Here is a 24845-nt window from a genome sequence, read left to right as displayed (position 1 = left end):
TTTTAGGACGAGACAGCAAGCAGAAGCACAGACAGTAAGATAGCTGGGTGGGACCCTGCCCTGGAATTACCATTCTGACCAAGCCTGGACCTAAATTTCCTTTGTCCTAGGCTGACCTTGAACTCAGGAATCTGTTTGCATTTGTATTTGCCTGTCTTTGTAAATTGACAAGTTTGCTCATAATGTAGCTACCTCTGTTCCTTTAGGTCTGTGACACTCCTTATACAATTCATATTGCATACTTCTATTTCTGCATAGTTGAGAAATGATATATTTTCGAACTCACGTTTTTAGAGTTCTTTCCCACAGCCTTAAGGGCTGTCCTGAAGGTCCCCAGCAGTTACCATTTTGCAGAGACATTAGCCACACCCATGTCTCCTGGACTCACGCTGTCTCTGATTATCATGGAGTCATTAATGTTAACAGCAGTGACATTCCTCAGAGGAATGTGAAAATATGTACATTATTATACAAACAAGTCTTATGCCCAAAGCAGCCTGCTGACAATTGTGGGGGCCCACGCCTGCTGACTCTGTCCTGGGGCAGGAACCATGTCATCCTGTCCCTAGCAAGGCCATGCCTAACTTGGTGAGTTTCTTCTGCTTGGACATCATATGTTTTTAAAAAGTGGCAATGTTATCTATCTATATATGATATTATCTCTTGTATACACTATGAAACTCTCCCTTTATGACCTGTGGTCTTCACTGTATTAGGTTATGCTGATTAATTTCTTACATATACATGGCGACTCAACTACATGACCAATGGATTAAATCCTCCAGCCATTGTAAAACTAACAATATAACCTGGAGGGATTTATAACTAATGAGATGATCAAATTCAGCAGCATGTTTTCTATAAATAAACTTTGTTCTAAGGGTTCAGTTTGCCAAATCTCAGTTATTCTTCTTCAAGTAAGTCTGTGCTTCCCGATCTATAGCTGTTTGTTTACATTTCAGTCTTTGGAGTATGGAGGAGAAGTTTTGTTCAAAGTCTTTATAAATCCTATTGTCCTCCAGTTTGATTAATGACAACAGGGTGTGTTGGCTATCTCATTTTTCTTTAATACTTTCTCTTTTTCACAGCTTTCATTGTGTCTGGATCAAGGATAATTCATCATGGATATTTTTAGACACAATTTGAGAAGCTTTTCCTCTGCTGCAGGTCGGAAGAAGCCAAGTTGCTGCTTTGATTTTTATTTCCTCTGCTCGGAATGTAAATTATTCCAAACTAAGATTTTGTTTTTCAATTATTCAAGGACTAAGTGTCACTAAATTTCATTTAATTTTTTTCACAACTCGAGACAAACTGGAGTCACCCAGGAAGAGGGAACTACCAGCATGGCTGTAGTGGCCTTTCTTGATTCATGACTGATGGACAGGGAGGGTCCAGCTCATACACATAGATCACAACTGATATAGGGGAACAGCCAGTGGTCTTGGGTTATATAAGAAAGCAAGTTGAGCAAGCCGTGGAGAGCAAGCTAGTAAGCAATATTCCTCTAGGCTTCCTCCCTTGGCTTCCTTGAAAGACAGACTGTCACCTATGAACCAAAGAGATTCTTTCCTTCCTAGACATAGTATTCATGCAAGCTCTCTTTTTGGTTTCTCTCGATAGAAAGACATGGATGTAGGTGGTGAGGGACACTGCCATGTTGCGGGCCTGTCCTAGCATATATGCCAAGGTTATATTTTTCTGTTTGACATTCATAGTGATTATTAATGAATTTCTCTGTTAGAATTGCAGTTGTCTTCCTAACTGTTAGGGTCATACATTTTTGCTTAATATTCATATGAATTATCAATATAGTTTCTTATTTATTTACCTATTTAAAAACTTTTAGTAATTGTTTTGGTCCATTAAATTAATAGCTTTCAAGGCTTACCATTTGAGCAATATTTTACTGTTGTCAGAAACACAGTTTTATGTTTAAATATCTCATAATTTCAACACAAGTACACAAATGGATTTTTGTTTCAGTCTTTCTTGAATTTTATCAGTATTTAATAAGAACAATCCAGTCATAATAAAAATTCATAGAACTTGCCTTATTCATGTCACCCACAGTGCAATTCTGGTTAGGAATGGTGCTATCATGCATGATGACATAATCACTAATCACATATGGGCTCAGGGTGTCTGAAATGCCATTCACTTTGGTATTTAACTCATCTCTCAGTGGCTGAGGCCGTTGGACATCTTTGGGTCAAATAATGAGGCTGATTTTCAAGACATTTCCACTACAAAAACCCATCAGTGAATTCTGAGTTAAACTACCTTGTTTTCACATGACGTCTTTCCAGGGTCTAGTGTCTTCAGTTACTTTCTTTGATACTTCAAAGTTTATAACAGATGTCTTTCCCCTCCTTGGTCAGGTTTGTTCTTAGGTAATTCTTAGAGACTGTTGTGAGTGAGATTATTTTCTGGCCGACTTCTCCATATCTCTGATACCAATATATAGATACTGGCTTCTATACATTAATGCTGCAACCGACTATTTTACTGAAAGTATTTATCACATCAATGGGTTTTCTGGTGTAAGGTTTTGTTTGTCTGGCAGGATTTTCCCTGTCCAATTACATTAAAATATTAGTGCAACAGGAGGCCTGTGATTGGCCAGGGAAAAGGGAGGTGAAGTTAAGAGTTGCAGAGACAGAGAGAGTGGGGGGTGGGGGATGGAGGGAGTTAAGATGGAGATGAATGGATAGGAAGAAGAGCCAGCCAGAGACTGCCCCACACAGGGATCCATACCATAATCAGCCACCAAACACAGACACCATTGCATATGCCAGCAAGATTTTGCTGACANNACCNTGATATAGNTNTCTCTTGTGNGGCTATGCNAGTGCCTGGCAAATACAGAAGTGGATGCTCACAGTTACCTATTGGATGGAACACAGGGCCCCCAATGGAGGAGCTAGAGAAAGTACCCAAGGAGCTAAAGGGGTCTGCAACCCTATAGGTGGAACAACAATATGAACTAACCTGTACCCCAGAGCTTGTGTCTCTAGCTGCATAGGTAGCAGAAGATGGCCTAGTCGTCCATCAATGGGAAGAGAGGCCCTTAGTCTTGCAAAGATCATATGCCCCAGAACAGGGGAATGCCAGGGCCAGGAAGCAGGAGTGGGTGGGTTGGGGCCAGGGTGGGTGGAGGGTATAGGGGACTTTTGGGATAGCATTTGAAATGTAAATGAAGAAATAGAATATTTGGGATAATTTGTCTAATCTAGGAGGGCAGGTTTTATCATTATCAATTAGTTTGGAAATCATTGTATTGGCATCTTGTGAATTGAGAGTTTATTGATACATAAATCTGTTTGGTTAATTATAAGCTTCTAGAGTTTTATTTCTACCAGGTTGCTAGGTGTTGTGGAGGCTAACCGTGGGGTGGACGGTTGTTGCATGGGGCTGGCATGGCAGCAAAAGGAACTTGGAAGCTCAGGCTCCACTAGAGAGTTGGTGGGCAGATAGTAGCCTGGTGGGACTGAGTGGGGTGAGGTGGGGGGTGGGGGTGGGGTGGAGAGCTGCTGGCAGTAGTGTGGGAAGCCTGCTGATCAATTTTAATATTTCCCGAAACATGTTTGTTTTGGTTTTTGTCTTTTACAGATAAGCTAATATCATCAATGGATAGGAATCATTTGAGTTTTTCCTTTCCTACTTGTCTCTTTAGGCCTTTCTCTTCTCTTATCACACTAGCTAAGCATTTTGGTATCATATTAAGAATAGACAGACATTCCTGATAAATTCCATGAAGGAATATATTTTCCAAGTATTCTCTCAGAAGCCTCTGGATTTCATTGATTATCTCTTACAATACATCTATTTTGTTTCTGATTTTATTAATTTGGACATCCTCTATCTTTGGGTTAATTTAGCTAATGATTTGTTCATCTTGTTTTTCCTTTGAAAGGAACACTTCCATTGAGTCTTCACATTGTTCCAGTTTAGTCTCCTAAACTGTACTCTGATCACTGTTATTTCTTTCCATCTATGAGCTTTGGGTTTGACTTCTTTCCCTAAGAGATTGAGGTCATTAAGTGACTTTTTTGCCTTCTAAGATTTAGATATAAGCAGTCTCTCTTACTTCTTTTCAATGTCTTTCTTTTATTGATTTATTTTATTATTATTTATTATTAAATAATTTTTATATTTGTATCTTAGTATTGCCTTTACTATATCCCACTTACTTTGACAGTTGTATTTTTATTTTTTACTTGATTTAAAATTTTTTTTTAATTTCTTCAATGACAAACTGATAAACCAAGAGAGTGTTTTTTTCTATCACTACATGTTTGTGTGGTTTCAGTATGGCCCTCTTTCCCTATTGCTTCTAATTTATATTACAAAACAGACAAAATTTATTTTAATACTTGTTTGATAAGACTTTTTATACTGCATAGAATGCCATCTATTTTGGATAATATTCCTTGGCTGACTAGAAAAATGCATATTCTGTAGTTGTTCCGTGGAATATTCTGTAGATGCCTGCTAAGGCCATTTGCTGGATGATGCAAGTTTACTCTGAGGTTTCTCTAATTGATTTTATTTTTGTCAGAATGATAACTTTTCTAGACACAATGACATTAGAGCTGTAAGCTATTTGCTCTCAGGGCCTAGGTAATATAATTCCATGTTTTCTTTGCTTTTATTGTTTTGGCAGAAAGAGATAGGTCTACTGCTATTCTTCTGGTGAGCGTGCCTTGTGGGTTTGATGTTTTCATGTAGCTTTTAATAATTATACATTTAATAAAAATGCAATCTATGCATTTTATATTATAATGTCATGTGGAAAGGTTTCTGAACATATTAGGAGTTCTAAATGCCTTTTCTAGTATGTAAATATCTATGTATTTTCCCAGTGTTAGGAATTTAGTGCTATGATTTTATTGAGTAAGTTTTCTATGCTCAGTGCTCTGAGCTGAGGTCCGTGACTGCCTCTAAAAACCTGCAGTTAATATTTTAGGATTTTACCTGAAAACTGTTCATAGCTGTCACTTGATGGCTTCCTGTCTGACTGAACTCTTCTTGCAAGTGTGCATCTGATGACATTTCAGCTCCACAGAGATGTAGGGTGGTGTGTGTGTCTCTAATTCGTCATCTAGATGATGTCATGTAAAAATAACTTTTCTGTGATTGTCTAGTGTTTCGTCAGGGTAAGTGCTTGGTATTTTACACTCCATCTCAGACCCGTGATCCTCTTTAGGATCACATGATGATGTCTTTTGAGGGATGGTACTACAGTTGTAAAGAGGTGAAGGGGCCTGTAAGATTCATGAACTATAAAAGCCATGGATCTAAAATTATCCTGAGTCTCCACTGACCTCCTCTACAGTGTCAAATCTTGTTTCTCCATTGAAATTACAATTCCTAAGATAGTTCTGTCTCATGGTTTGGACATCATACTGATACCTGTAATTAATAACCAATTTGTTTAGAAATTTATTTCTGTTACAGTCTCTTTATTGTTTATTATCTATAGTTTCCAGTAATTGCTTGAATTATGAGCTGTGGATTCCATTTAAAAAATTATTTGGGACAGTACTTTTACCTTCAGAAACACTGGGATAAAGGTATGTCCTGATATTCTGAATTATAAAAAAATTAATGAATATACAGTTCTGTAATAAGAATGTCTTGAATAACTGTTATGTATATGCAAATATACATAGATGTATATGCAAATGTCCATTTATGTAAGTATAAATTTATGAACATACATTTATATATGTTTAGAAAACCAAAGGAAAATCCAGTAATGTAGGATTACAAAGAGAAGTATTACATTTATAACTTGTAAAGAAATCTCACAATTCTTTTGCATTTCAGTTGTAGTAGCAGATATAAATCAACTGATGCCAGTTTTATCTCAGGATATAAGAAACTAGGTAATGTTAATTTACTGAAAGGTTAAACATCTTTATCATATGGAATCACTTGCCATTTAATTTTTCATCTAGGGTGTCTGGAGAAAGTGAAATTAACTTCTATAATTTCGCAAAGGGTATCATAAACATTAAAGATAATCAATGCATATCACAGGATATCATAGAGCACCAAAGTTATAAATGGTGTCATAAATATGATGGTATCAAAGGACATATATGTCAAGAGATAGCATAAATATGAATATTATCAAAGGCTATTAAGAACTATCATAGGTTGTCAAATGATATCATAAATATAAGCATCAGAAGTTTCCATAAACATCAAAGGGCATTACAACAATAAAAATACCAAAATATTAAATCCACAGGAGGAATTGTCACAGGTACCCAGAGGGTGTACCCAAACTGTCTGCAGTATAAGAAAAGATAGAAAGCGAACCTACTTCGAGTGTCCTGATGTAGAATTGCTTCGAGTTTGAAATGTTTGATGTGAAATTAATCTCATTATCTTCCTCGATCACCATTGCCTGGAGGTTCTACGTAATGAAGCATTATTTCAGTTAGTAGTGGTTAGCTGTAGGAACATTTTACTCCTTTAGGAACCCCTAGCCAAGCCTGTCAGAGAAGAAAATTAGAACATCCTTTCTTCTTAGTGACTAAGAAATTTGGATGTTGAAGCTCTGCTCTGAGATGTGTGCACCTAGGGGGTCAGCAGACACCAAGGGGTCATAGAAAACTGCAGAGATACCTAACGGGGAAAAAGAGAGGTAGAAGAAAAGAAAAAGAATGGAGTGTAATCAAGTTAAGAATTGGAATAAGGGCAAGAAACCCAGACCCTAGCAGTAGTGAGACCTAGCAGTTTCCAGTGAGTTAATAAACTCACCAAATACTTAGCTCATGATTTTGGTTTTGGTTTTATTTTCTTTTTATGTGTATCACCAATGTGTTGAGTGTCTATGCATTTCAAAATTCTGAAATTAATTGTCGTATTGGATTTACAAGTAAGTACTTCCTCATGGGAAAGAAGGTTGATATGATAACCTGATAGTCTGAAAAAATATATAAATGAGTTTATTTTAGAACTGTATAGAACATATATACACATGAGTATACAGTTCTTTAAAAAGATATTTTAGGTATCATATTTATTTTACAGTTCTATAGTAAAATATAGTTCTATAATAAAGATGGCTTAAGTTTGTGTTTAGATGCACAGACACATGAACTCAGGACCAGAGAGGCCTTGGGTCATTTTGAGTTAGCCAGATTTATTTGACCTTTTAGAATAAGAACATAACTGCAGACTAAGAATGATTACTGAATTTTCTAGAGAAAGCAGCAGAGCCTCACAAGACAATGGGGCAGGAAGTGACAGATATATGCAAAACTGCCCAGATATCATCACAGATGTCACTCTGCCCAGTCCCCTGCACTCCCCCACACTCTGCACCCCATTCTCGACATCTTTGTCAAAGCAATTCTTCAAATAAACCCTGGTAGCACTCCGGCATTTTGCAGTAAATTAGTGCCTTCCCTTTCAACATGAGTTGACATTTCTCACGTGACCCCTGGTTTAGGGAATGGAGTTGCTATAACAAAATGGCATCTTGCCAGTGACCTCTGGAGGCTGAGGGACCATCGAATCAACAGAACTCATTTCATGGATTCCTTGTGCTATGAGGAAGACTCAATGTTTGCTTTAAGCAATGAACTTCTATTATTGCAGGAGGCGGAGGAGTTGAGGGTCAAACTGTAGGTGAGAGAAAGATTGTGTTCCCCAGGAGAGGAGCTCAGTGGTAGAAAAGTTCATGCAAGCTTCTCAAAGAACTTTGGTCAGATTTTGTTTTTAATTATAGTCTATATATAGACCACAACTGGCTTTCTAAACAATCCCATGATCCAGAAAACAATCACAGGTAATAACACGCCGGACAAGACAGCTTCATTTCTGTCATTTAAATTATTCCCAGTTGAATTATATTCATTTTGTATTATACATGAATGCTTTCCTGTTGACAAAGGGATAAAATGGAAACCCAATGTTCACAGTTATAACAAAAATTAATGAATGTGTAGCTACTCAATTTAGGATAGTTTGAATTGGTGTGTTTAGGAAAAAAAATCTTGAGATTGAACCTATGTGTTCAAAACTTTGGTTCAGAGCCTCAATTCACTATCGCAAACGTCACTGGTCTTATGTCCATATGTTCTGTTTTTCTCACACTATCATTAAAATCCTCATTAAAATGCATAACCAGAGCGCCAGATGTTTTATTTTTATTGCCTTCTATTTCCTTCACATTTACAATCCATGCATAGTTATATGGAGAGTGAAATTTTGTGACTGTTTTTTCCATATTTATGTAAAAAGGTATTACAGGTATATATTTATATAGATAGAAACACATATAAAATGAATATTTTGGGTATGACCATGTGTATGCCCAAAATCCTATCTTAATTAAAAGTACTTCCTCTTGCTTAGGAACCGAGTGACCAGACACCTTGGCACAATGACCATTCACTTACCCATTCATTTGTTTCATTTCTCCCTGGTTCTTTCCTTCTCTTCCACTTTCAAAATATTGCTTGTCAAAGATCTGATAGAAGAGAGTTAGGCATATGCAGAAAATTTGAAACAGATCTTAATTCTCTATGTACTGGCTAATTACTGCTAACTTTTTGACCAAAATATGTTTTTACTGGTTTGAATTGAAATCACTGGCTGGTCACTCTTTTCTAGATTCATCCTTTCCAAATAGTAACTGCATACAGAAGATACGTATAGAAAAATTGTGTGTTGCTCAGGGTTGAGGCAATGGACAAAAGGGTGAATTTTTTTCTATTCTGAAAGTCGAAATGTTAAAATCACAGGAAGGGCCATTTCCTAGCCCAGAGATCTCTTTTTCAGACATATTCTGGTTCTTCAGAAGAGCCTATGATTCTAGATGTATGTGGATTTCTTCGATACTTGTGAAATTCCTTTTTCCCAGTAATTCAGTAAGGAGACTAATTACAAGAGTAAACATGTGAAGAAATTTGTCTGTCCAATCATTTCCACAATGAAAAAAGGGATATATATATATATATATATATATATATATATATATATATGTGTGTGTGTGTGTGTGTGTGTGTGTGTGTGTGTGTAATTTCAAAAGCTCTAGATATTAGGGAATCAAAACTTAAATTGAGCGGAGAATTTTTTTTTCATTTCCACTTTAATTTTCTTTTGTCTTTAAAGATGAAGAATTGGTTAAAATTTACACTATAAAAAGGAGGCACAATCTTTCTTGAAACCTTATGTTAAATCTTTTCTTCACTCTTGAGTTTTTCCTCCGGCTTGGAGGGGACACTGATTTTTAAAGCCTTTTATTACCTCTTCTCACAGGATGACTGCAGTACATGTAGTAAAACTTGCTAATTAAACACACTTTACCTGTCTAACCAACTCGGTTATTACTCACTCTGAGTGGGTGAGCAGTTCTTTGCAAGATTGTAAATTACCTTGAAATTTCCATGCTCCTATGGTAAGGTAATCAGCTTCTTTATTGAACTGGCTGTCCTGACATGACTATGTCATATGTGATGGGAAGTCCGCAGCATTGCAACCATCTTGGAGGACCTTCTTGTCTTAGAGTGAGCCTGGTTTCAGCTCTTTGAAACTGTATTTTTCTTTGTGATTTTGTAGAGCACCTTTGCTTCTAGCTGGTTTTTAAATCAGCTATTCTGTCTCCGTTTTCAGTGGAATGTCTCAGTTCAGGGCAGCTGATAACCTTTGCTCTACTACCTCCTCATACTTACCTGATTCATAGCATTGGCTATCAGCTCCTTACTCTGCAGGCTGATCTTAGGTAATGAGGTATTAGCAATCGGTGCCTCATTATCTTAATCCTAGGGTGGTGGCTCTCCTCTTTGTAAAAGCTGTTGTTATTTTTGCTGTGAGTTAACTTCAGTTTCCCAATTTATGGTGTCTTTCCACATGGGTGTAATGTGTGCACATGACGGTTCCTCACTCGGGTTTCCTTTACAAGGGGCAGTTAGCAAACAGGCCTTGTAGATATAAGAGCCTGGGTTCAAATCACTACCCTGAGTACCATTAACTGTGTGACCTGGGAAATCATCTTGCCCTATGCTTCATCTATGGACTAGAAAGGCTAATACTGACCTTCAATGTTTATTATATAGATTAGCTCCTGTGTGAGATTAGCATGCCATAGCATCTTCATGTACAAAGTCAATATTGATGCTAACTGCTGAAAAAGCAGCCTGGTAGCGAAGGAGTAAAATTGTTGTTCTGATTGCCAGTACATTCTCTGAAGCTGTTCACTTCATTGTTAATTCCACATTTTTAAAAAAAGATTTATTTATTTATTATACTTAAGTACACTGTAACTGTCTTCAGACACTCCAGAAGACGGCGTCAGATCTTGTTACGGATGGTTATGAGCCACCATGTGGTTGCTGGGATTTGAACTCCAGACCTTCGGAAGAGCAGTCGAGTGCTCTTACCCACTGAGCCATCTCACCAGCCCCCTAATTCCACATTTTGTGGATTTGAAATGCAGATTTTTAGATCTCAACTTTGAGGACCACCTTATTCCCACAGTATCAACTCTACTCACTTTGTGGGAGAGTCACTAGGAGCTTCCCATTCTATGTCTGCAGTATGTCACCATCTGTTCTTTACTAGTAGGTCCCCAACTCTCCAAATTTATCTTCTCCTTCCAACCAGCTCTTTAATACATTTCAGCCACAGTTCTTCACATACTCGGTGACAGAACACATTCTCAATCCTTGGTATTCCCTTAGACATCATCTCTGTATCCCAGGAGACCAGCCTGTAGGTGGAAGAGGACTGACCATATAATACAGGTAGGGAGGTATTGGCTACCTTTATGAACAAAGACTTATGGGACAGCTGAAGGGGTAATTAGTTCAGCAGGGAGTGGGGTGTGGTGGGCAGAAGGGCTGGAAAAGGCCTCAGAGAGGAAGTAACCCTTGAATCAGCCCCTTAAGAACGAACACAAGTTCATTTTGGGCAGAGGAAAGAGGATGACAGAGTCTGAAAGTGAGCAGTCCTCTACCACACCACGGCAGATGGCAGCGGGAATGGCTGCAGATATAGTTCTCATGGAACTGGCAAGAGCTGGCTGTGAAATGCTTTGGTGCTCAACCAAGAAGCCTGAAAGCAGAAAGCAAGCCTTCTCCTTCAGTTATTCTTGTGAATACGTTTGGGCAATATTTTTTTTTCCTGAATGTACTTAAAAAAAATTATCTAAAGTGTTTTCCAGATCCCCAGTGAACTGGAAAACCCTCCATTGCTTAAGAAAAAAACAAAAAACAAAAAACAAAATCCTTATGTATGTATGTATGTATGTATGTATGTATGTATGTATGTATGTATTATCTGCCCCTTCAAGTCCAGCCTCGGGTATTGGAGACAGAGTAAAGACTAAAAGTATGACATACAGTGTGACTTCCTGCCTGCTGTTTCTCTGCTAATAATTGCCAAATGCCACTTTCTTCTTTGAAAAGGAGGATAGTGACAACTTCAATATGGTAAGGCTCCTTTGACGATTTAATAATTGCTTAGTAAGTGCTTGCCGTTCATCATTTACTAAGCGATAATTAATCATTTACTGTGGAGCAGCTCCTGTGCTAGATTCTTATTATATGGTAACAAGCTACACAGACTGGGGCTTTATAGTCTGCTGGTTTAATTTTTACTGCTACTATTATCATGTAAGGGATAATTTCAATAAATACTGTTAAAACAAAACAACGTAGTCTAGCCATGTTAATGCCCTGTGTGTGTGGCTGGACTGCTTCCGTTTTGGTTCAGTTGTGGAGTCTTCTACAGGACTGGTTGACTAACAGGAGCTGCTGTGTCCATCGTCCATGCAGATCCTGAATCTGTACCATCAAGCAGCCCCGGTAGCGGCATCAAAGCTGTGTTCTGTAGTTAGAGGTGGTCCTGAAGCGTTTTGGATACAAGCAACCTCAGAAGAATGGCCATGCCTTCTCAAAATGAGTTCTGGATTTAGATTAGTCAACTTTGGCTTAGCTGGACTCCTCCTAAAACTTACAGTCACTAGATCTTGGGAAAGAAGAACTCCAGAGTCCTCGTATCCCATGATAAACTCATCATATTTTATTGCTGGTTAGGTGAGCTCATAAAGACAGCTACTGCTGAAGGTGAGGTAGATAGAATGGCTCTATGATGGAAATGGTTCTTGAAGACAACTTGGGTCTGCTGACCTCTGCCTTAAGCACTGCCTTAAGCACACAAGGCAGGCAATCAAACCGGAGCGGTACTAATGCTTCAGAAGAACCCTAAGTGAATGTTTTCAGGACTTGACTGGATAACAAGGGTTTGCTTTTGCTTGTCTGTATTTTTTTTCGAGACAGCTTCTCACTCTGTAGTCTTAACTGTCCTGGAACCTGACATGGGGCACAGGTTGGCCTTGAACTCACTGTGGAATCCTGGAATTACAGACGGGCATAATCATGCCCATGTAAACAAGGATAATTTTCATTTTCCTCATGTTGTGGTACTTGAACTTTGCCTCTGTTTGTTTGCTCTGCAATTTACCCCTTTTGAGTAAAATTTTTTTTCTTTTTTTTTTGGTTTTTCAAGACAGGGTTTCTCTGTGTAGCCCTGGCTGTCCTGGAACTCACTTTGTAGACCAGGCTGGTCTTGAACTCAGAAATCTGCCTGCCTCTGCCTCTCAAGTGCTGGGATTAAAGGCGTGTGCCACCACCGCCCGGCAGTAAAAGTGTTTTTTACAGCTGTGTATTTGGGTGCAGATTATTTTTGATAAACAGTCAGCTTTTCTTCCCTTGAGGAAAATCTTAATCTGTCATCAGCACCTTCACCTATAATCAGGACTGGGGTACAATGCTGTGTTTCCCCAATAAGATATCTATCTCTAATTTCCCTGAACATTCTTCTTCTTATGTCTTTTTGTCTGTCCTAGTAATCACTTTGAATTTTTGTCTGTGTAAATTATAGCATCCTTAATTTATGCAAGCTATACCTATGTTTTTTAATGTTAGACTTTTAAAACTTCATCTTTAAAAATCTCCTTTTAGAAGGAATTTATACATTTGAAGAAACCTTTATTGTTAATGTACCTCAACTTAATTAAACTTCTGTAAATTATATTTTGCAGCAGATTGCCCGTCCTCCAAGGAAGTACGTGTGATATTTGGATCAATTACAATGTTCCTTCCCATGAAAAGGGCTGTCCAATGCATGTTGAGCATCTTCTGTATAGCTAGGAAATTATGCTGAAGAAGCAGATCTCCCAAGGAACTTCTGGGTCGTAATGAAATGCGCTGTCTTCATTGGACAGTCAGAGGTGGTAGATGAAGGTTTCCAGGCAAAAGGGCCACCTGAGAGGCCACCAAACATCCAATTCTGGGATGATACTGGGAAACAGACAAACAGCTTCTTGGAAGCCACATGGTACACCTTCAGCTAGCCTCTCACCTCCCTGCATCAGTCACATGGCTATTCAGGTCTTTTTGACCTGAGGTTACCTGACTTAATAAAGCCACCACGCCAGCAACATCCCTCAGTGCTTAGAATCTCATCCCAACCCTACTCTGCCTTCCCACTTACACTCTGTTTGTTTGTGAACCAGCACAGATTTGTGAATTGCGACAGCAGTTTAAGATTTCAGGAAAACAGGACCTGTAGTCATTTTCAGAAACTGTGATAGTTAGGTAAATCTTATCCCTGTACCTCTGCCCCCACACCCACAAACTGAAGGGGCACACTATTTTAGAGGCTTTCTGTCATCCAGAGAATACTTCGTAACCTTGTCTAGAAACAAAAACTCATAAGGCACACGTTCTCCATCCTCAGAACTGTTGGCCTGGTGGATTGGGTTTGGAAATTTCACAGTAAGGTGAGCCAAAACTGAAGTAATGGGCATGCTCTATCATGGATCCAGTCTGCCCCAGGCTGGCTGCCACTGAGCTCCCAGAGTTGGCATGGAGACCAGGCAACTGAGCCAACATTTACTTCTGACTTGTAGGAAGAACTCAAACAATGCTGTAACTGATTTGTCAAGTAGAGTCTTGATCAATCAGGTCAAGAAGTAAGAATCAAAGATGAATTTGGCTTACATGGCCTATCTTTTTTATCCAGTAGTGATTCTTTAGCACTGGTCATACACACAGCACTGTGATATACAGTCATTCATGCTCTCATAGAATTTTTAATCTAATTGAGACATTCAAAATAACAAGACAAAAATAGAAATTATTGGAGAGAGATAGTAGCAAAGAATTGTAATGGACTATAAAGAGGGATAGATACATCTGCTGAGGTCATTTAAAGGTCTTTGCAGAAGATGTCACTGTGGAGACAAGCCTGAGAGGTACAGACCTATATGAGACAGAGAATATCCTAGGCAGAGAGATTAGCAGAAACATTCTGGGTCACTTTGTGTCCCCTTTAAGCCAGAACTACCTACAGCATGTCATTTTTGTTACCTTCAGTTGACCATTAAATATTGGGCATCGTGCTTAACGTTGTGAACTGTAATAGGAGCCAGAGCTCAACTGGCCTAGTCACATCCCCAAAATCAGAACATTACATTTTTAAGCTGAAGTTTGGAGCTTTCATTGTCTATCATCTAACCATGGGCTGAGGTTACGGCTTTGTATCTGATTTAGAACATCTGATGAAAACGTTTAAAACACGCCAGGAGTCACTCTCTGTCCTAGGGAACCTGTAAAATCCTCAGTGCCCAGTGCCTGCCACAGCAGGGACTATGTGTAGGGAGGAAAGCGAAGGGATGTAGGACAAGTCCTACTGGCCCTTCCAGGGTCCCGCCTAATTCCTATGACGCGTCTAGTACAGGTGACATGTTCTCTAAGGTGTGGATAGGCAGTTAATTTCCTGAGAGTAGGAGGTGTGGGTTCGCCTTTTGTTTGTTTTACAGTGGGGCATTATCTGAATGATACTCATTCTCTCTGGAGTGTGGACTTCGCACAAGAGGCATTATTTTACAATAAGCACAAGCCACTGAAAGGCATTGAGCTGGCTCCTCATTCCTGAAGACATTTTGGTTGAGAAGAGTTTCTTGGTTAAGGATTTACTGACTGGAAAAACAAATCCATTGGGAAGAGAAGAACTGTGGGCCTCTTACCCCAGGCCCTAGGAAGCTATGCCGTGAAAAGGCTCCCAACGCATTGGCATACAGCATATTAGACGGGACACCACTTCTCTTGAGGACTGGAGGAAGAGACAGGAATTTTTTGTTTTTCTTCAGGGTGTCTGAAGGATGGCTTCCCAGTTTCATCAGCTTCGGATCCTGGTGTGGAAAAATTGGCTAGGCGTCAAAAGGCAGCCGGTGAGCAGTTTCTTTGTTTTGTTTTGTCTAAGGTGGGAGTGTGGGGGGCGGGTGGGGATGCAGGGGGCAGGAATATGAAGCAATAAATCCTAAAATGTGATGTTAATGAGAACTAGACAAAGAAGAGTTTAAAGGCATTTTTTTTTCCAAAAGAGAAATAAGATACTTAGAATTCTTGTCTCCATCCGTCTTTCAGCTAATGGGGCGAGTTAAGACATGTCGCCTTTTGGTTTGAATAAATTAAAAGAGTAAATTGGGACAGTCCCTGAGCAAAGCCAAGGATGTACCTTGTTACTGGAGGAACTGGTACTGGTGTGGAAGTTTGGGTGTCAGCCAGAGTGCTTTCAGAATTTTTCCTAATGTCATTAGAAATGAGGTGGATTTCTAATGGGATGAATGAAAGTAACATTAGAACGCGTTGGAGATGGGAAGGGATGTTCCAGAAAGCGAAAAGTGATACAAAACTTGGATGAAAAGATAGTAGGGTGAAGGCTGCTAGAATGGTAAATGTTCAAAAGGAATTCACGTATCTAAAAATCATTCACTGGAAATGAGACTGTGTGTGTTGTGTGTATGTGTGTGTGTGCGCACATGTGTTGATGACAAGTATGACATATATGTACATGTATATTACATGCATATTACTGTTTTTTTTTTCACATCACTTTGGTGCTCTCACATTAACACTTGTTTTTTAAATTACAAAGCCAAGCTATTCAGAACTCCACAGGACAGAGTCCAGAGAGCCCGGGGGAAGAACATGTTTCTGTGACCTATGTATTCAGAAGAGCGGATGAGAACAACCCCAAACCTTATTGAATCCTCTTCTCTTTAGAGCAGTCACTCCTGCCTCAGTTGGGTAATGCAGCTATGCAAATCAGTTGCATCATAAAACCCAGCATTTGGTCCAGGTTCCTTATCTCACTCTGCACTGGCTTGCAGAGCCTGAAATCACCATGGCATTCTAATGTATGTATTAAAAGGAAGAATTAGTTAGGTGGTTACTTACCTTATGGAATCTGATAGGCAGAGCTTTAAGTCATAACGTGTCATGTGATCGAATGGGTGTGCTAAACATAAAATGATGAAATCATGGACTTTTTTTGTTCGTTTGTGCGTTAACTGTAAAAACAGCACAGAGAAAGAAATTCCCCCATACTTCCCACGTGGGTGATTCTGGATATCATTCACCAGGGCAACACAGTTGTGGTTCTGTGGATATCTCAAGCATGAGTCAGAGATCATCCCAGGATGATACAGACAGCATCACCACTTTAGCTCTGGTTTTTCCACTTACAAAATGGGTACAAGGTCTGTCAGATCTATCCTAAAATGTGGAAAGATGTAAGTACATCTGAACTAGATTCCCAGCTGCTTTCTAAGGAGTATACATTGTGGTGGGATTTGAGTAATATGGACATCTTATTTTATCCAAATTAATGATGAATGGAAGTCTGTGCAGAGAATGGAGGAGAAGAAGACATTTAATTTCAAGTTACATATTTAAAAATCAAAAACAAAGAACAAACAAAGAAGTGAAAACTGGTATACTGTTGACAAAATCAGTTCTCAGTGTGTACGCCTCCTTGCAGTTTCTAAAATTTTAATCATTTAATCCCAAACTCCCCAAAACACATGCCAAGGTTTCATGTGACTGTTCTTCTCCCTAATTAGGCTTATAAAATGCCAGTATCTTTATCTGTACATTAATTCTGAAAGTAGTATTTCAAAGGCAGACTTTCAAACTCAGGAAAATTCAAATGAAGGTGTGTGATACTGGAAATGAACTGCCCTTATTGAATGGCAAGGAATCACCAGTATTGCTACTATGTCAACTGTCCCTAAGTTTAAAAAGAAGCTTCGTCACAAAGCAAGATGGTGGGAAGGAAAAAATTATAAAGGAAGAGAATGGAATGTATGAGTACAGAAACAATGGCACAAGAAAGGAAAGGAAAGACGAGGGGCTGGAGAGATGGCTCAGTGGTTAAGAGCACTGACTACTCTTTCCACAGGACCTGACTGAGTTCAGTTCTCAGTAACCACATGGTGGCTCACAACCATCTGTAATGGACTCTGATGCCTTCTTCTGGGGTGTCTGAAAAGAATGGCAGTCTACTCATAAAATAAATAAATAAATCTTAAAAAAAAAAGAAAAAGAAAAGGAAAGACAAAAAATATTCAGGTAGACTGGGCACTGTGGAGAAAATACAAATGCATATAGCAGGGTGGAAAATGTCACAAGACTTATAGACAGCTATATGATTCGAGAAAGAACATAACATATTACCTAAGTATTCACTTGGGGGTATACTTTGCAGGGATAACCTTTCTTAAAACTACATCTGAAATGAATTTCACTCTTACTTAGAAAACCAAAGATGAGAATTTTGAAATATTAAGGGTTATAAAAATTGGCAGTTTTACAGATTTCCAGAGAGTTCAAGGACTTATCCAAGGTTACACCATGGCTTCAGGGATCAAAGTCCCAGTGATGAATCTGTTATCTGTGCCACGATTTCTTTATTTCTTCCTTTTAACTTATCTTATTTTCTCTGATCTTTGCTCAGAGTTCAGCCCACCAAAGAAGAGGTCATATCTACTATGTAGGCCATAGATATTTTCTATTTATTTAAAAGATTTCTGGCAATATACTTCTCAGTGATGTTGGAAAATGTATTCTACAGGAGGAGAGAAATGTATTAAGTACCAACAGAAATGGTAGGTAGCAGAGAAAATCAAGTAGATGTTACCCTGCTGAACTTGCAATTTAAAAATAATGGGGAAATGAAGATAGATTCCAGAAGAGAGACACAGCATCCGGACGCTCACCCAGTGAGATGCTACTTAATGAAAGGAAATGGGACAGCAGAAAGCTGTGGGCTGAAAGACAGGGTTAACAGAAGGGATTATCTTCCATTAATAAGATGGGTCCTAAATAGGGAATTCAGGTCTCCTCAGAAGTGGATTCTAATTTCAAACTTCTGACCTAAAGAGCAAAAATTAATGCTAGTTGATTCCTTTCTAAGTTCTTAGCTAGAGAATCACACTTAAGCTCAGGTGAGGACATAAATAGCTCTATGGGCATTCCCACATTTGTCAAAATGGCATTTTGAATCATGTTTAGCCCTTCCTCCTTCCTTCTCTGCACTTTTGGTCCATCTTCCCTTCAGAGAGACTAAAGGAAGAAGGAGGAAGCCTTAACAGAAGCCTTAACATGGGTTAGTCTGTGCATTAAAATAAAATATACATTAGGATCAGTTGGGACTAAGTTCTACTCCCAAACTTAATTGTACATTATTTTAATATAAAGTTAGTCCTGTATGGTCCACTCTGTTATATGAGTGAATGTTCTGGTCCTTTGACCACGCGGAGATGGAGGACCAATGATGCCCTTTCATTCCTTTTAATTGCTCAATTTTTTTCATTTGCTAATTATGGTACCTGATATATAGCAGATACACATGCTTTAAATTTTGTCAACAAATATAAAGCAAATGGCATGAAGGTGCTTTAGGAATTGGAGCAATAGCTGTTGGCTTAACTTATAGCAATAATGTGTTGCTCTACATGTAGTATGACATACGTGTAAGGAAACTCCATCATGAAACCCAGGACTTTGTATGCTAGCTTTACAAATTAACTAAAGAAAAAAACTTCCATTGCCAATCCAACCGAGTATTGTTTCTATATTAGAGAACATTTACCAGTCTTTAAGACAGTATTGTAATCTGTAAGGATAGAATTCAGAAATTGACTTATTGCTAGTTTTTGGATGAGTTATGTATATATGAATATGGCAGCATCAACTATCAGAAATTCCAAATGACTAAGGTATCCATGTCATCTATAATGCCTTATTTTGGAGGTAGAACTAAGGTTTATTCCAGATAAAAGATACTGAGCTCTTATTTTGAATGTGAATCTTGGGATCCTCTGTTGCTTTCAGTAATGGTCATTCTTGTCTTATTGGGAAATGCAAAATGAAATGGATAAAGACGAAAGAGGCAGTGTATTCAGTGTATTTTATGTTATGAAAGGTTGGACAACTTTTATTTTCAAGTTTGTAATAAAAAGTTATGGTTGTAGATTACAGGAAGACCTTTAAATGACTTTCAATGCTCTCTAGCTTCGAAACAATAAAAACTCTTTTACTAGTCTCAAGGATGAACTAATAAAAATATAATATTCAGATCAAAGTGAGTCAGAGTTCTGTTCTGTAGTGTTTAATCTACATAGCTTAGTGGCTAATTGCACTGGTGGTGAAGCAGGATTCTAGGTTCAAACAGCAGCGGTGTGCCTTTGTGCCTCCTGGAGAGGGCTTACTTAGTCTTCTTGTGTTTTCCCATCTGCAAGAGAAAATGAACTTACTATGCTAAGTGAGATACAAAAGCTAAGTGTGTCACAGCATGTGCATGCTCTAGGCCATCAATACATGTTAGGTGTCATCTCTCAGAATCCTGTAAGAAATTCTGATATTAATTATAAAACCACAACTTGACTACAATATTTCATTCTGGGACACACACACACACACTCACACACACACGTATGTATAAATGTATATACACATATATGTGTGTGTTATTAATTAATTGGTGTAGGAGTGTGCATGCACAAAGGCACATATGTGACAGTCACAGGACAACTTTTAAGAGTCATTTCCTTCTTTCCATCATGTGGGGTCCAGGAATCAAAATCAGGCTGTCATGTACATCTGCAAGGCCTTTCTCCACTGAACTGTCTTGAAGTTCAGAGGAATACATTTGGAAACGAGACTTAGTAGAGAGTTGTTGCAGATACCCTGAGAGGGAAAAGATCTTTTCTCTCTTTAGATACTTGCAGAATTTTCATGTGCAGACAGGCCAAACTAAAATAAGCAAGTGGTAAGCAAAGGAAGGAAGAATTTTACATCAATATAAGCAAAAACAACAGACAGAACTCATTGTCTAATAGTGTAGTCTCAGGGCAGTGGACTTGTCACTAGAAGAATTTAGGATGAGGCTGGAAAACTGCACAGCAGAGATGTTCTCCCTAACTCTCGAAGAGCCAGTTGTGTGCTCCTGGCATAGTCTTCCGTCCTTTCTGTCTATGAACGTTAGCCAAATGGTTCCTCTGTTTGTAAGACTTCTACTTCTTCCTCCCCCTCCATCTAATAATATACAAATCTTTTCTTCTTCCTGGCCCCCTTTTTTCTTTGAGGCTTTTCAAATTATCTTTCCTTCAGCAGTTATCACCCCTTTACACACTATCTTTCTATATCATAGCAGTGTCCATTGCATTCACTTGATATTTGTGTGTGTGTGTTTCCTCTCCTCAAAAGATGGAACATTTTATTTGTTTATCTTTATGCCATAGTATACAATAGGAGATCTGCAAATTTTGTTGTACTAACAAATGCACAAACTTTATGTAGATGAATACTGTATAGTATGTTAAATTTTAAGTACCCTTAAGATCTCCAGGACTATGGTGAAGTAGAATAGACTGTTCATGCTAGCCATTCTGGTTTTACTTAGGCAAAACGCTCCCCTACTAAACTGAGTTCTGATACCCAGTATTCTTCATTTCTTATGTAACCAACTTCAAATCACTGTAGTGCAAGACATGCTGGTATCTGTAAGGGTGAGGCAATAATGTGACTCTGTGAAATACACAAAGAATAAGACAGGAGGGATGGTACAGCTATAATGAAAATGATCACATGATCTACTTAAGGCATTAAACCCCATTGACAATGGTCTATGCGCAATGAATGCAACCCTTCTGTGGGTCTAATTTAGCCACCTAGCCCCGGAGAGTATGTGCTCTAGGGCGAAATCTGTAAGTGATATTTTAAAGTCATTTCCTCAAGTTTTAAAATAGGCATTGAAACTTAATTGAACTAGTAAAATAATCAGAAAACTGTATCAGTGTTAAGAACAAATAGACTCAGATAGACTAGCAGGAATAATAATAAACAAGTCTGAGAAAGTCGTGGAGTTAAGAATGACCTGAAGTCAAAATGATAGCTTTTTTTTTCTTTTTTTTTCTTTTTGAAAATCAGTTTTGTGAGATTTCTCAAAGATTCTGAAACAATAGTTCTTACAGATGTAAATGCAGCTGCATAATTCATTCTAGCTGTTGGGTACTACAGATCAACTCTCAGTGGAAATGTTGGGGTTGGGGTCAGTTTACATTTGATTGACGCCAGTTTGTGCGGCTGATGTTGTTGAGCATAGTTAATAGAAATGTCATCTAGTATCTCCATTCACTTCCCCAACTTTAGAGTGACTAAGAACAAGATGCATCAAGACACGTGTGTGAAGGTGTCATAATGAAATCCATTGTTTTGTACACGATCTAAAAACTAATTAAATACAAAATACCCCAAACCAAAACTCGTGATGATAGGATGGAGCTCAGTGGTAGAATACTTGCTTGGCAGGTGTTAAGCAATGAAATGTGAAGCCCATGCATCCTGCCTTCACATCCATGCAGTCTTATATAGACAACATTCAACACCTCACCCATCCCCCCCCAATCCTATTCACTTTCTCCCCACTTCATATGAATGGTCTAATTACTGACCACTGCCCCACGGAAGGAAGCCTGGGTTACTGTGACAGTCCATTGAGAAAGCTTGCAACTGTGCACATCTCAAGATGCCACCCAAATGGGCCCTGCTGATGAACCTGCTCTTAAAACATCAGCCTCATTAGCTCATGTTCCTGGGTCATGCTTGTCTCTCTGCTTCATTTGTTTGTTTGTGCAAAGCACGTGGACACGTGCCCAACCCATGAACTGACTTCCAGGTTGCAATCACATTTATCTCAAAGCTAAAAAGAGCCCTCCAAGTCAAGCAACGTTGCGTCTGGGTAGATAGAATTTCTGCCTATGGAGCTTGTCTGTCTGTTATCTTTTTTCTTACTGCTTCATCTTTATGCTTGTGTTTTCACTTTGGGTCTGGACCTTTTCAAGAAGAGATATAGAGATCTTTAAATAATTTCCAGACTCTTTGTTTTGAAATAACTTCAAATTAAAAGGAAAGTCATTAGGGACAGCACACACACACACACACACACACACACACACACACACACACACACACACACACACATAACATACACCATCGTTAGAGGCTAGTGCCCCACACCCTAATATTTTAGTGTGATTTTCTCTATATAAGTGTAAAAGACTATCAGATTTGTAGACTTGCAGATTCTACTTCTGGACAGAATTTTTTTGTTTTAGTTAGTGCACAAAATAATAGATTCTACTGTGACATGTTCATGCATCTATCTTGATGTGCTTTGTTTTTGTTTCTGTATGTCCTTAGATTCTTTGTTTCTATATATAAATGTAAAACACCATCAGATTCTTAGGCTCCTTTCAAGCTTGGCCAGTTCTTGGTGCTGTGTCCTTTAAAGCTAAAGGATCAGATGCTGCACATGGCTCTTCACCCTCTCTCATCTCCTTCAGCCTGAAATCATCTCTCAGTCTTCCCTTGACATTCATAACCCTGGTTCTCATGACCTCTCAGGAGGAGCTGCTTTGTGGCATTGGTCATTCATTTCCTCAGTTTCCATCAGTCCATTATCCTGAGCAAGAAGCCCAAGAAAGCAGTTCTCTATCATTGCATTTTATCAGTAGTGTTTGATGCCAACTCCATCCTTGCAGGAAAATATGCACATGCATTCCAGTCTTCACTGAGCATTCTATTTATTTGTCTGCTTTCTCATGCATTTGTTTATATCTGTAGAATCAGTGACTCCTAGATATTTTGTTATTATATTGAATTTTAATGTTTAAATTTGGCTGTCAAAATCAAATTTGAAGTTTGTATTCTCATGGGCTGGTACTGGTGTCCTCTGTGTGTTTTCATTATTTGACAGTCTCTGAACTATTAAATTTCTTCTATCTGCCTATATTTATCTATTGAATGATTGATTGATTGATTGATTGATGAAAAGGTCTCTCTTTATCTTCCACATGTATTTTCTAACCTTTACCAGGCCTGGAAATAGTGATAGCCCACTAGCAATTATCACTGGTAACTCTTGGATGTCCACTAGAAGAAGCTAAGATTTCTTGAAAAAATTAATGTTTTCAGGACTGAGTAATGATATAAAATGAGGTGAAAAGAACTTTGGAATCATAAAGTATAAAAGCAGGAAATAAGGAACACGTATTTATATTAATTATTTTGTACTGGTATTTTTTTTTTTAAGACAGCATCTCATTATGTAGCCCTGGCTAGCCTGCAATTTGCTAAATAGACCAGGTTGGCCTTGAACTCACTGAGATCCATATATATATATAATATATATTTTAAAATATATTTTGGAAATGGGGAGTGTCTTAGCTTGATTTTCTCTTTCTGTGATAAATCACTCAGTCAACAATCAGCCTTGGGAAGGAGAGGGTTTATTTCAGCTTACAAGTTGACAACTAGGTGAAGCCAAGAGAAGAGCTCAGGGTAGGAGAATGAAGCAGAAACCATGGAGGAATGCTGTTCCTGGTTTGTTCCCAGTGTCATTTGCCTAGGATTGGTGCCGCCCACGGTGAGGTGGGTCCTCTTACATCAGTTTTCGACTAAGGAAATGTACCACAGCCATGTCCACAGGCCTACCTAGGGGAGGCAGTTCTTCAGTTGACATTCCCTCTTCTCAGGTGTGCCAAGTTGATAAACAAGGCTGGCTATCCTAACTTTATACCCATGTAAATAATTCTGACCCACCACTACTGACTTATCCTAGCTGGGGTTTGTTTGTTTGTTTTTGTTTTGTTTCTTTGTTTCTTTCTTTCTTTCTTTCTTTCTTTTTTTTTTTTTTTATGCCTGTAATTCCCCTGGTGGAGAGTGAGAATTTAGATTTCCCTAACGGGAGAAATGTGGTCAGTTTTTTACCATATTAAAACAGTTATTTGCCACTGCTTCTTCACCCCCTACGTTCTTCAGCCCACTGGGGCTCTGATGTCCCACACTGGCCTATTACCCTCCATACTCAACTTTTTAGAAATCCACTTCTCTCTTGGCCACTGTCACATCTTCAGTCTTGGTGTGGATGGATGGACTTTACCCAAGGATTTTTTTTTTTAAACTAATTGTTCAGGAGTGAATGGAGAGAGAAATAGCAGAACAGAGCCTTACAGATAAAAAGAAACTTCAAATGATTTGAAGAAAACAAATACCATCTCCTGTCAAGGAATTTGTAACTTAGTATGCGTATGTCTTTAAATGTCAAAAACACGGGGTGGTGAGATACAAATGAGTTACAGAAGTAGACTGAGACAATTAAAATACCAACAAGAACTGCAGGAATGGCTTTCCTCAGAGTGTTACTTAACACCTGTGGCTCTAAGTGTAAAATCAATATATTGGCCTTTTGCCAAACAAACAGAGAAGTCATGGCTCATTGGTTCAGTATTGGAGCATTGACACCATCTTTGTTCTCAGGTTGCTTATGATAATATTTAGCATAGAACTGAAAGCAACCTTGCTATTACAGAAATTGACACTTATTTCTTGATTTTGTGATTAATTTGTCAACTTTAACATTCCCAAGACCACAGTCTAGAGGATTTTTGTATTTATCATCCCTCTGAGATGATA

The 24845-nt window shown here is 38.5% G+C and overlaps 1 protein-coding gene across 2 annotated transcripts in view; it reads left to right on the top strand.

The window, feature by feature from the left end:
* Positions 1–14851: 14851 nt before the first annotated feature.
* Positions 14852–24845, top strand: part of Abca12 (ATP binding cassette subfamily A member 12) — a 172620-nt gene continuing 162626 nt past the window's right edge. For both annotated transcript variants that reach the window (XM_021198109.1, XM_021198110.2), the window contains exon 1: positions 14852–15256. In XM_021198109.1, coding sequence (XP_021053768.1) covers positions 15188–15256 — 69 coding nt within the window. In that variant the 5' untranslated portion in view covers positions 14852–15187. The remainder of the gene's footprint in view (positions 15257–24845) is intronic.

This window comes from Mus pahari, chromosome 5, assembly GCF_900095145.1.
Source record: "Mus pahari chromosome 5, PAHARI_EIJ_v1.1, whole genome shotgun sequence".
NCBI lineage: Eukaryota > Metazoa > Chordata > Mammalia > Rodentia > Muridae > Mus > Mus pahari.
This window is presented reverse-complemented; position numbering and strand designations above follow the sequence as displayed.